Source organism: Ursus arctos, unplaced genomic scaffold (assembly GCF_023065955.2).
Source record: "Ursus arctos isolate Adak ecotype North America unplaced genomic scaffold, UrsArc2.0 scaffold_10, whole genome shotgun sequence".
Taxonomy (NCBI): Eukaryota; Metazoa; Chordata; class Mammalia; order Carnivora; family Ursidae; genus Ursus; species Ursus arctos.
Window position 1 is genome coordinate 77,672,045 of NW_026622764.1, and position 13,392 is coordinate 77,685,436.

The following is a 13,392-nucleotide window of genomic DNA, read 5'->3' on the forward strand; positions in this document are numbered from 1 at the left end:
TTTTTTTAAAGATTTTATTTATTTATTCAACAGAGAGAGAGACAGCCAGCGAGAGCGGGAACACAAGCAGGGGGAGTGGGAGAGGAAGAAGCAGGCTCATAGCGGAGGAGCCTGATGTGGGGCTCGATCCCGTAACACCGGGATCACGCCCTGAGCTGAAGGCAGACGTTTAACCGCTGTGCCATTGAGGTGCCCCTATCTTAGCATTTTGAATGGCTCTTTTATCATGCTCATATGATCTGGTGAAATTGTGCATTGGTTATTTGGAAAATAGTGGTTCACGGAGTTATGTGGGTTTTTAAAATACTGACATTTCAATTTGTAATATCAAAAAATTATATCCATTAATACCACTACAGATTTCATCATAAAAGTCCTGAAGTATTATGAAGCTGTCAGGCTCATAGTGGTAGACATGTTTAGTAAGTTTTCATTTTTACTTGAAATTTCGAATTTTACCATTCTTAGCGAGTACTGTCAGTTATTTTTCTTGAAGTGACTGGTTTGCTTGTTTCATTTTTGAGAAAATACCTGCCAAGTACCAAGTTTAAATCATGATAGTTTGTCATTTATTCTTTCAAGTAAAAATGATGTTCTTTGAGAGAAGTGGCTAGTTGAGCTTACAACTCAAAAAATGATGCAGCCATGTCTTGGTTTGCAGCAGAAGTGATTTATGCATGCTTTCTGTTTTGTTGAATAGAATGTTCAAAAGACATGTACTCAACAGTTAAAATCAATTAAAAATAATGTTTGCAACTTTATCTAGGACATTCTTAAGTAAAACTGGTTTCTTCTTCTTTTTTTTTTTAAACTGCAAGTGCTTGGTGGTGACTCATACAGTGACTGCTAGCATAGTTGAGGGCTGCTGTCCTGCTTTTGAGTGAAGGCATCAGGAGTTTCCATTTTGCTCTTGCTCCATCAGTGCATGTGTTGGCAAAGTGAAAAAGGCAAATACTGTCTTAATATTTTATGAAAATAGATTTGACCTGGTGGATGCCCTGAAAGAATCTTAAGAGACCTTCAGGGGTTTACAGACCACACTTTGAGAACTGCTACTTTGGGCTATTGGACTTTTATCAAAGACATCTTCAGTGTAAAGTGGGATGATTATTAGTCAAAAATATTGGGATGGGGAGAGTATTGTTATAAAGGAAAGGAGGTCGAACCTGATAATCAGTGGGGGACCTACCTGATTTCCAGTTTTATTTGTGGGTTGGAGGTGAGGCAGATGGGTATGAGAGGTAGGTGGCATGGCTCTTTTATGTTTTATTAAACACTTCCCATTGGGTCTCTTCTTCTTTTTTTTTTTTTTAAGAGTTTTAAAAAAAGATTTATTTATTTATTTGAGAGAGAACGCGTGTGCGTGTGAGAAGTAGGGGCAGGTGGGGAGGGCAGAGGGAGAGAATCTTCAAGCAGACTCCACACTGAGCACAGAGCCTGATGCAGGATTTGGTCCCAGGACCCATGAGATCATGACCTGAGCTGAAACTAAGAGTTGGACGCTCAACTGACTGAGCCACCCAGGTGCCCCTAAAGATTTTTATTTTTAAGTAATATCTACAACCAGTTTGGGGCTTGAACTCACAACCCTGAGACCAAGAATCATATGCTCTACTGACCGAGACAGCCAGGTGCCCCTTTACTTCTAAATTTAGTTAAGACATTCTGGGAGAAGAGAAGGATAGTAGGAGGATTTCAAGGCGATGGTACAGCAGCTAGGATGGAGTATTTGCCATCTACCCTCCAAGAATTATAAATTAGAGATATATAGGAGGGGAATCTCTGTGTTTATTTCCAAAGCAGAGACTCAAGAAAACAGTGAAAAGATAATCAGGAAATTTAGAAACTACAGAAAAGTACAAAACAAAAGTCACCCATAATTCTACCACCTGAAGATACCAAAATGTTGACAGTGACCTAGAGGAAAGGTGCTTTTATAGGCCGTGACACAGGGCAGTTATTTGTCATTAGAGAACTATGCAATCATTTGCAGCCATCTGCATTGGTGCTCTCTCTGCTTGTCACGGGGCTGCAGAGTCGATAATTCCAGCGGTGCTTCTCACAGATGAAACATGAGTGGTGTCTTCCAGACTCAGGCAGTGCTGCAGCTCTCCCAGGTATAGACTGTCTGCACATGAATTATAGGAGAAGTATACCCGTAATTAAAATTATGCAAGAGTCATTTTTAGACTTTTAAAATTTCATGATTTTGTTACAAGAGTTTCCTAATATGGAAGAAAAAATACTTTTATCACTTTGGAGAAAACCTGGTGGGTGGGGATCACTAACAAAAGAGAAAATGTTCTAGAAAGTCATTAGTTTTGTTGATTTTGTAAATTGCCAGGTTTAACCCTACCGCCTGATGATCAGAGGCAGAAGTACAGATCTCCGGGAAATCCAACCACCGCAGAGAAAACCACACCCTTCTTACCATCGTGTATCTACCAGAATCAAACCCAGGAAAAAACGCACACTTCCGGCATTTTATCTAATGAACAAAACAACTTCTGTAGAACTACTCATCCAGATTTTGTCTTAACTTCAAAAAATGGTGCTTCTCTCAATTTGTTTTGTGAGGCACAACATCAAGACGCACTTTTGAAAAAAAATGATTTAAAGGAAGAAAACCATAACCATTCTTTAGGTGAGTTACTTACGTTTTTCTCTTCTGTACATAATTAGTAGTGTTACCAAGCTGTGCTAAGATAGGAATAGTCCTTTCTGCATTTTTTTCTTGTCCCCTGTGGCTTTAATTACGAGCCCCTACATGTTGCACAGCCACTGAGCTTGGATTGGATGTAGAGCTGGACATAGAATTTGTGACTTTCTGAGACCAATTGCAGTACTCGTGCTGACTTCAAACCTCCCATGGTAGCATGGGGTCTTCAAAGAGGGAGGCAGTGAGTTCTGTGTATACCATTTTTCTTTGAGAGAGAAATAGTTTGAGATTGATTTAAAACGTGCATGGTGGTGGTGGTGGGGAAACATGATAGAGAATGTGAAATGTGAGAAATAGGTTGGTGATGGCACTTATTATTCAAAAAAGAAATCCCCTCCAACTCCAGACATTCCGTTTGTCCTCACTGCATCTCTGTATTCCCAGCACCCAGCACGTTCCTGCCAGAGAACTGGCAGTGTCTGATGGTCTAAACTCATGGAACTCTCATGGCATTTTCTTCTTGTCTTTTTTTCTTAACTCCTGTTTCTGTGCCCTACTCCCGCCTCCATTTTTATTTTTTTTTACATTTTGTAACCATAGAATATTGTATGATTGTGTTCTTTGCCCTCTCAACACGGAAAATGCTTATGGTACATTCCATAGTCTTTGTAACCATAATTTTAATGGTTGTCATCATTATGCTAGTCATCAAATAATATATCAGTATTTAATGTTCTTTGCAGTAGGGCTGACTTGTTTCTAATATTTTTCATTTAAATTTAATTTTCAATTTTAATGGTGTTTTCGTGAATATGTTCTTTGGGCTAAGTTATAAAAAAACACATAATATGACAGAAGGTGTCTTCACTTACTACTTAGGATTGGGCACCTTTGTGCATAATATTTTATTTCTGATTTAGAATAATTCCTTAGTATGGAAAGGTCTAATGCCTTTAAACATTTTTTTAAATAGCATACTCTCTTAACCTTTTATTTTGGAAAATTTCAAACATCCACAAAACTTGAAAGTCCGCTGCAATGATTAGCAGTAGATCTCAACTCAACAGTTAATATTTTGCCATGTTTACTGTATATTTGTATGTGTTTATGTATGTTTATACCTATATCTGTATCTCTGTCCATATTTGTATGTAATTTGCTCAGTCATTCCATTGCAGGTAATATGCAGGCATTATGTTACATCATTTTAAATATTTCAGCATGCATCAAGTAAAAAATTAGGACATTCTTCTGTATAGTCCCAGTACCAGTCAAATATTCAAATCCATTTTAGAATTCTTGCTATTGTCCCAAAATGTTTTTTAAAGGTGTCTTTTTTTAAAAAAAAAACACAAAAAAACAGGATCCAGTCAAGTTCATCTATTACATTTGGTTGTTATAGCCCTTTAGTCATTTTTAATTTAAAAAAGTCAACACTTTTTTTCATAACATTAACCTTTTGAAGAATGTCATGTTTTTATTAGGGTTTTATAGTTTATTTCTGTCATATTAAAGAAATCCTTGAGGGCTCTAAAATCTTTGGCATACATTACTTATTTTTTTTAAGATTTATTTATTTCAGAGAGAGAGCACGCATGCAAAGAGGGGGTGGAAGGGGCAGAGAGAGGAGAGAAGCAGACTCCCGGTTGAGTACAGAGCCCATTGCGGGGCTCGATCCCACAACCCCAAGACCATGACCTGAGCTGAAATCAAGAGTTGGACACCCAACTCACTAAGCTTCCCAGGTGCCCCTGGCATACGTTACTTTTGATAAATATTTTTTTAGCATAGTTAGTAACTTGTAAAATTCTCAAGTTTTAAGACTTTATTCTTTATTTTTTGAAACTAAGTTTTCCTGATTTTTATTCTAGGAGAAGGTATTTTACCATGTTGGGAGAAAGTGACTGAACCAATTGAGGAAGGGAATGATGTGAACATAAAAAAAATTGGTGATTCTTCAGAAGTGGCTAATATTGAAGAAAGGTATCATCCATGTTGAAAGGAATAAGAAGAGTGACCGTTTAATGTAAAAGCCAGCTATTAAGATAGAGCACTTTCTTTTTTTTTTTTTTGAAAGACCCAGGGTTTTCTTGCTTTTGCTTGAATATGCTTTTAAGTATAATGTTAAAGATACAACTTATCACATATTGTCAGCAATAGACAGCTGTTAGGGAGATACATCAAATCAAGTAGCTTTGACATCGTTTTGGAAGAACTGAGCAGTTTTTTAACCAAAGGGGGAAAAAAATCTGGATAAAATTAATCTTCTCTCAGATAGTTAAGTAGGTCCCATTTGGGCAAAGACAGAAACAAATTACTATTGAGTCTCACCTATAAATTATAATTGGGTAAGTCTGGTGTCACCTACAAATTATAATTGGGTAAGTCTGGTTACAGAATTTAAAAATATTATGACAAAGAAAATATCAATACTGAAGTTTATGATTTTCTTAAATATTTGAAATATTTTTGTATATGTTATGGATGGGCAAATGACTTCTGATTATTGCTCTATTTACATTGTCAAGGCTCTTTCTTAAAGATGCATATTTGATGAAATTTTCAAAATATATTTTAAAGTGATACAATGAATATGATATTTCGAAAGTTAATCTACAGGCAATAAATGGACTTCAGAAAGGTTTTTTCTCAAATCATGTGTAGAGTGTTGCACATTTCTGTATTTTAGGAGATGGGGTGGGATTATAGCTTTCATTGTATTCTCAAAGGGGCTCCCTGACTTTGAGAAAGGGTAGTTCTTAGTGTAGTTAGGGGTGTCTATATCAGGCACACTAAGTGTCAAATGTTTACCACATCGTGATTTGCATGTTAAGTAACTTTATTTTTATGATTAGACCTATTAAAGCTGCTATCAGAGAAAGGAAACAGACATTTGAAGACTACTTAGAAGAACAAATTCGGCTGGAAGAACAAGAACTGAAACGAAAACAGATAAGGGTAGGCATTTCCACTATTTTGATTAAATTCACTAAGGCTTTAGAGATTTGTTTATAATTTGCTTTAAAAATAACTTTGAAATGACTTGGATGTACCAACATTAATTCAAATATTATTCTCTATTTTAGGAAGCAGAAGGATCGTTCCTAATCAAAGCAAAACCAAAACAACCATTTTTGAAACGAGGAGAAGGTTTAGCTAGATTTACTAATGCTAAATCTAAGTCTCAGAAAGGGAGAGAAAGTAAACTAGTGACTGATCAGAGCATTTCAGAGGACCAACCTGTGTTTAAAATGGATAGACAACAATTCCAGCGGAAAACTGCTCTTATAAGTAAAGAACTGTGTACAGAGAACCCTCCTGTTAAAAGGAACAATAAAGGTAGGGCCAAGAGTGGTTTTGTCACACTCAGCCAGAAGCCAAAACTGCTTAAGAGTAGTAACAGAAAAAGTCTTCCTCCATCAGGATTGAAAATACCCGGAGGGAAGAAATGTGATGGGCAATTTAGAGACCAGATCAAATTAGAAAAAAAAGTTGAGTCTAATAATAGAGAAAATGTACCCGAGTGTGCAAAACCTTGTGATACTGGTTGTAAAGTCTGGAATAAGACACAGGGTAAAGATAAACTTCCTCTTTCGGCAGGACTGGTCAGCTGCATGTCTTCTAATAGCCCAAAAAATGAGGCCCTGAAAAAGTCAGAATCTTCTCTTGACCTTTCTCTTCAGAAAAAATTAGAGCATTGGGAACGAGAAAAGGAAAAGGAAAATTTGGAGTTAGATGAATTTTTGTTTTTGGAACAAGCTGCTGATGAAATATCATTTTCCAGTAATTCCTCATTTGTACTGAAGATCTTAGAGAGGGACCAGCAGATCTGCAAAGGTCACCGGCTGTCTTCCACCCCTGTCAAATCTGTGCAGCCAGAGATGGTGACGCTGGATCCTGTTATTCAGTGTAGCCACAACGAGGCTCCAGACTGTACTGAACCTGAACATGAGGGTGAGGGTGGGGTTGCACCTAACCAACCTGATTCAGTCTCCTCACCTGAACGATATGGGGAACAGTCGTGCAAAGTCAGTAGGAAAGCGTTCCAAATGAGCACTTCTGAAAATCAGGCTCGGTGGAATGTAAGTGATGATGAAGGTGTCACAGACAGTGACAGTGGCACTGACTCTGAGGAGCAACTTGATATTACCCTAAAACCATCAACTGAGGATAAAGAGAAGGGTTTCAGCAGCAGAGAAGACAGTCCACAAGTCTGTGACGGTAAGGGGCCTTTTAGGGACACTGGGACTCAAGAAGAAGATAAAAGGAGAGATGTTGATTTAGATCTGTCTGATAAAGATTACAGTAGCGATGAGTCTGTCATAGAAAGCTTGAAAAACAAAGTTTCTGAGTCCTCAAGACCCTTATCTGTAAGTATGAATAAAATTGACTTTGATGATGAAAGAACTTGGACTGACCTTGAAGAGAATTCATTTAAACATGATGCTGTTCTTGGGAATGAGGCCATTTATGGGACTCCTCAAACAGCCTACCCTAAGAGTGAAATCTGTGTATCAGACAAAACAATAAAGAGGAAGGTTGCACCGGTCAAGAAGGGAGAAGTCTTGAGGAAACCCAGTAGGAGCACAAGTCCTCCTCCTACATCGGATCTCATGATGAAATTCTTCCCTGCTTTGAAACTGAAACCAAAATCAGATTCACACTTGGGAAATGAACCCATGTTAAACCCAAGTCAAGACCAACCACTTGGTAAGTCAGCATTATAAAATAGGTATCAGAATGTTATAAATTTCGCATTTACCTTATTAGTCTGCTGTCAGAATGCTTAAAATCCTAACCTTTCTAGTTGCTCAGTAGAAGTCTAATTAGGTGATTTGTTAAAATTTGATTTATTTTGTGGGCCTAAGTAATAGCCACTAGTATAAAAGATTTGGATGCATTGTGATTTCATGTTTTTCAAATTTAAGCCTATGCCTTATTCTCAAGGCTTTAAAATTAATTTGTTATACAGTGAGACAAGACTTTTGTAACCAGAGAGTACCCAATATATGGTTTGTGTCACTGTGAGGTGAACCTTTGTGTGCACTTTTTAAAATGACTGTGTTTTTACTTAATTTTTTTACTACCTCATACCCTAACTTGCTAAATAGGACCAAGAAGAAATACAGTAAAATTGAAGTTTCCTTTCTTCCCTGGAGCTGCGCTCCTAGTTCCCTTTCCTAGAAGAACCTACGTTCCCATTTCATTTGTATATTCTAAAAAGATTCTGTGCATGTGAAAGTATATGGGTGAGTGGGTAATCTTCATACACAAACAAAACCGTGGTTTATTTTATTTATTTTATTATTATTTTTTAATAATAATATTTTTTATGTTAGTCACCATACAGTACATCCCTGGTTTTTGATGTAAAGCTCGATGATTCATTAGTTGCGTATAACACCCAGTGCACCATGCAATACGTGCCCTCCTTACTACCCATCACCAGCCTATTCCATCCCCCACCCTCCTCCCTTCTGAAGCTCTCAGTTTGTTTCCCAGAAAAACATGGTTTTTTGTATACCATTCTTCACCTTTTTTTTTTTTAAGATTTTATTCATTTTATTTATTTGAGAGAGAGCACATATGAGCATGTGGGGGGTGGAGGGAGGGCAGAGGGAGAGGGAGAAGCAGACTCCCTGCTGAGCACAGAGCCTTCTACCCGTGCTCAATCCCAGGACTTTGGGATCATGACCTGAGCCGAAGGCAGATGCTTAACCCACTGAGCCCCCCGGGTACCCCCTTCAACTTGTTCCTAATAAACTTTGGAGATTGTTCTTTTCCACATACACATCTGCAAAAAAAGTATAGAATGAAAAATGCTTATAACTAACCTATCCAAAGGTATGTGTGATATCATTTTGGGCTATTTCCTTCCTGTCATTTTTCCTACGTATTTTTAAAATATGGTACAGTTATTTGTTAAAACTTATATTTTTGACCAAGTGTATAATACACATTGGCCATATCTTTAAAAATCTTTGTGTATTCTTTAAAAAAGATTTTATGTATTTATTTGAGAGAGAGAGAGAGAGCACACCAGCAGAGGGAGAGGCAGAAGCCGAGTGAGAAGCGGGCTCCCTGCTGAGCAGGGAGCCAGAAGCGGGACTCCATCCCAGGACCTTGGGATCATAACCTAAGCCAGAGGCAGACGCTTAAAAACTGAGCCACCCAGGTGCCCCCTTTGTGAATTTTAAAAATGGTTGCAAGACATTGTATGAACGCAACATTATTCTAGTCAGTAGTTTCCTTAATGTTGGATACTTAAATTATTTTTTACTATTAGAAGTAACACTGCAATGTGTATTTTTGTGCAAAAATCAGTTTTTCAAAAGGGTAATGGGAGGACAGAAACATTGGCTATTTTACTCTTTTAAATAGCAAATTTGTTATGGAAAAAGTCTTAATTTATATTTCTGCAACTAGTGGGGGTAAACTTTGATTTTGGTGTTGATTAGTGCTTTAGATGTCTTGTGAATTACTTATTCATGTTCTTAAGTTATATATGTGTATATTCATTAATTTTTAAAAGATTCGCTTATTTTTAAAGATTTATTTATTTTAGAGAAAGCCCATGTGAGCATGTGCGGGGTGGGGTAGGGGCAGAGGGAGAGGGAGAATCTTGAGCAGACTCCTTGTTGAGTGGGGGGCCTGATGTGGGGCTTGATCCCAGGACCCCGAGATCATGACTTGAGCAGAAATCAAGAGTCAGACACTCAACCAACTGAGCTACCCAGGTGCCCCTATTTATTTGAGAGAAAGGGAACATGTGAGCGGGGGACGCCGGGGGGTATAGAGGGGAGAGGGAGAGAAGCAGATTCCTCACTGAGCATGGAGCCCAACACATAGGCTGTCATGAACCTGAGATCATGACCTGAGCCAAAACCAAGAGTCAGTTGTTCAACCAACTGAGCCACCCAGGCATCCCTATATGTACATATTTAAATTGAAGTATAATTGACATATAACATCCTATTAGTTTCAGGTGTACATCATAGTGATTCGATATTTTTATTCATTACAAAATGATCCCATGATAAGTCTAGTTACCATCTGTTACCCTACAAAGATCTTTCAATAATGGCTGTTACCAAAAAGACAAAAAATAAACGTATTAGTTTTTTAAAAAATTATTTGAATTTCTTTTTATATGTAATGTTAATTCATTGTCAGATTGATACTCTTGGGGTTGAGTAATGTCTTTCTTAAATTTAGATTGGTTTCATCTGGAAAGTTAGGCCAATATAATTTTTGTTGTTATTAGAAGCATCGTTTCTCATGCATTTTAATAGTACCAATGTTTACAATATTTTTGGCTCTAAATGTTAATAGCTAGCAATTGTTTTTGCTGCTGAAGGCCTTTTGTGAAGTTCAGTGTATATGGCCTATTTTATAGGTGACAGTGCTCGATCTCAAGTTTTGAGAGAGAAAGTTATTGAATTGGAAACAGAAATAGAAAAATTTAAAGCTGAGAACACATCTTTAGCTAAACTTCGCATTGAACGGGAAAGTGCCTTGGAAAAACTTAGGTAAGTTTGCATCTGTAAGTTGGGAAAAAATATAGTGATTCAGTTTTATCTTCAAGATAATATATAAAATATTTGAAATAATTTTTGTCAGTCCAACAAGATGAAAAGGAAGTGAAATCTTTTTTTTTTTTGAAATCTTAACCACATAAAAATTTTTTAATTAAAATGACCCATTGTAGTCAGACATCTGTTAAAAGGGGAATTCTCTTAGTAAGGAGATCATAAGTTTGAAAAGGATTTTGGAGTTGTGAATTCAAGTGCTACCTTGGCCAGGGCATTAATTTTCTAGGGCTACAGTATCAAAGTACAGTTGATCCTGAACAATGTGGGGTTTAGGGGCTCCATCCACCTGTACAGCAAAAAATCCACATATAATTTTTGACTCCCTAAAATCTTAACTACTAATAGTGTACTGTTGCCTGGAAGTCTTACTGATAACAGTTGATTAACACATGGTTTGTTACATGTGTTATATACATATTCTTATAATAAAGTAAGGTAGAGAAAAGAAAATGTTAAAAAAAGTCATAAGGAAGAGAAAATACACTTACAATACTGTACTGTAAAAATTTGTGTATAAGTGGATCTATGCAGTTCAAACGCATGTTGTTCAGGATCAACTGTACACACAAACTAAGTGGCTTAAAACAACAGGAATTTACTTTGTCATGGTTGTGGAGGCTAGAAGTCTGAAGTCAAGGCATCAACAGAGCCATGCTTTCTATCCTATCTTCTAGTGGTTGCTGTCAATCCTTGGCATTTCTTGGTGTGCAAACATCTGTTCAGGTCTCTTCATTCTTTTGGATATATGCCCAGGGGTGGAATTGCTGGATTCTGTACTTAATTGCTGGCAATTCTATACTTAATTTTTTGAGGAGTCACCATACTGAGTGGCTGCACCAGTTTACATCACATGAATTGATTTGATAATTTGAGCCAGCCTTCTGTTCCAGGAATGAATCCCACTAGGTCATGGTGTAAATCCTTTTAATGTGCTATTGGATTTGGTTTGCTAGTATTTATTGAAGATTTTTACATATGTGTTCATCAGGGATTGTCCTATAGTTTTCTCGTGGTGTCATTGTCTGGCTTTGGTGTCCAAGTGACTACCCTCATGAAATGAGTTTGGAAGTATTCCTTCTCTTGGAAGAGTTTAGGCAAGATGGGTATTAATTATTTTTTGAATGTTTGCTGGAATTTACCTGTGAAGCCATCTGGTTCTGAACTATTCTTTCTTGGGAAGCTTTTGTTTTTTTTTTTGTTTTTGTTTTTTTTTTTAATTAATAATGATTTTTTATTATATTATGTTAGTCACCATACAGTACATCCCCGGTTTTCGATGTAAGGCTCGATGATTCATTAGTTGTGTATAACACCCAGTGCACCATGCAATATGTGCCCTCCTTACTACCCATCACCGGTCTATCCCATTCCCCCACCCCCCTCCCCTCTGTAGCCCTCAGTTTGTTTCTCATAGTCCATAGTCTCTCATGTTTCATTCCCTCTTGGGAAGCTTTTGATTAGTGATTCAATTTCCTTTTTATTGGTCTAGATTCAGTTTTGGTAGGTTGTATATTTCTAGGAATTTATCTGTTTCTTCTAGATTATCCAGTTTTGGGGATATAATTGCTCATAATATGATCCTTTTCATTTCTGGGGTTTCTATTGTAATGTGTCCTCTTTCCTTTATGATTTTATTTGAGTTTTCTCTCTTTCTTAGATCTAGTAGGGGTTTGTTGATTTTGTGTGTTTTTTCCTTCTGAGACTTCCATATGAGTGTATTGGTTCTTTTGTAGTGTCCCATAGATCTCATGGCTTTCTTCACTCTTGTTCATTCTTTTTCTTTTTCTTTTTTTCCTCTGACTAACCTCAAATTAACTGTCTTTGAGTTCACAGGTTCTTTCTTCTGCTTGGCTAAATCTGTTGTTGAAGCTCTCTATTGTATTTTTTCACTTCATTCATTGTATTCTTTAGCTCTAGAATTTCTGGTTTTTAAGTTTTATTTATTTATTTTTAAGTAATCTCTACACCCCACATGGGACTCAAATTCATGAAAGCTGAGATTAAGAGTCACATGCTCCACGGACTGAGCCAGCCAGGTTCCCCCCCCACCTTTTTTTTAAGTTTTATTTAATTAGTTTTAAGTAATTGTTTGTGTTTTTTAAAATGATTTCTGTCTCTTTGTTGAACTGTTTTCTTTCATATCTTATTTTCCTGATTTTGTTGAGTTGTTTATCTGTGTTCTCTTGTGGTTTGCTGAGCTGCTTTATTTATTTATTTATTTATTTTTAAGATTTTATTTATTTATTCGACAGAGATAGAGACAGTCGGCGAGAGAGGGAACACAAGCAGGGGGAGTGGGAGAGGAAGAAGCAGGCTCATAGCGGAGGAGCCTGATGTGGGGCTCGATCCCATAACGCCAGGATCACGCCCTGAGCCGAAGGCAGACGCTTAACCGCTGTGCCACCCAGGCGCCCCATTTATTTATTTTTTTAAATATTTTTTTATTATATTATGTTAGTCACCATACGGTACATCCCCGGTTTCCGATGTAAAGTTCGATGATTCATTAGTTGCGTATAACACCCAGTGCACCATGCAATATGTGCCCTCCTTAATACCCATCACCGGTCTATCCCATTCCCCCACCCCCCCTCCCCTCTGAGGCCCTCAGTTTGTTTCTCATAGTCCATAGTCTCTCATGTTTCATTCCCCCTTCTGATTACCCCCCCTTTCTTTATCCCTTTCTTCTCCTACCGATCATCCTAGTTCTTATGTTCCATAGATGAGAGAAATCATATGATAATTGTCTTTCTCTGCTTGACTTATTTCACTTAGCATTATCTCCTCCAGTGCCGTCCATGTTGCAGCAAATGTTGAGAATTCATTGATTCTGACAGCTGAGTAATATTCCAGTGTATATATGGACCACAACTTCTTAATCCAGTCATCTGTTGAAGGGCATCTCGGCTCCTTCCACGATTTAGCTATTGTGGACAATGCTGTTATGAACATTGGGGTGCATATGGCCCTTCTCTTCACTACGTCTGTATCTTTGGGGTAAACACCCAGTAGTGCAATGGCCACGTCATAGGGTAGCTCAATTTTTAACTTTTTAAGGGACCTCCACACTGTTTTACAGAGTGGCTGTACCAACTTGCATTCCCACCAACAATGTAGGAGGGATCCCCTTTCTCCACATCC

General features: G+C 37.5%; 1 protein-coding gene across 2 annotated transcripts in view; it reads left to right on the plus strand.

The window, feature by feature from the left end:
* Positions 1-13,392, plus strand: part of CENPJ (centromere protein J) — a 59,461-nt gene that overhangs the window by 8,084 nt on the left and 37,985 nt on the right. For both annotated transcript variants that reach the window (XM_044381681.3, XM_057309865.1), the window contains 5 exons: positions 2,345-2,644; positions 4,531-4,642; positions 5,515-5,617; positions 5,746-7,369; positions 10,056-10,188. In XM_044381681.3, the coding sequence (XP_044237616.2) occupies positions 2,345-2,644; positions 4,531-4,642; positions 5,515-5,617; positions 5,746-7,369; positions 10,056-10,188 (2,272 nt within the window). The remainder of the gene's footprint in view (positions 1-2,344; positions 2,645-4,530; positions 4,643-5,514; positions 5,618-5,745; positions 7,370-10,055; positions 10,189-13,392) is intronic.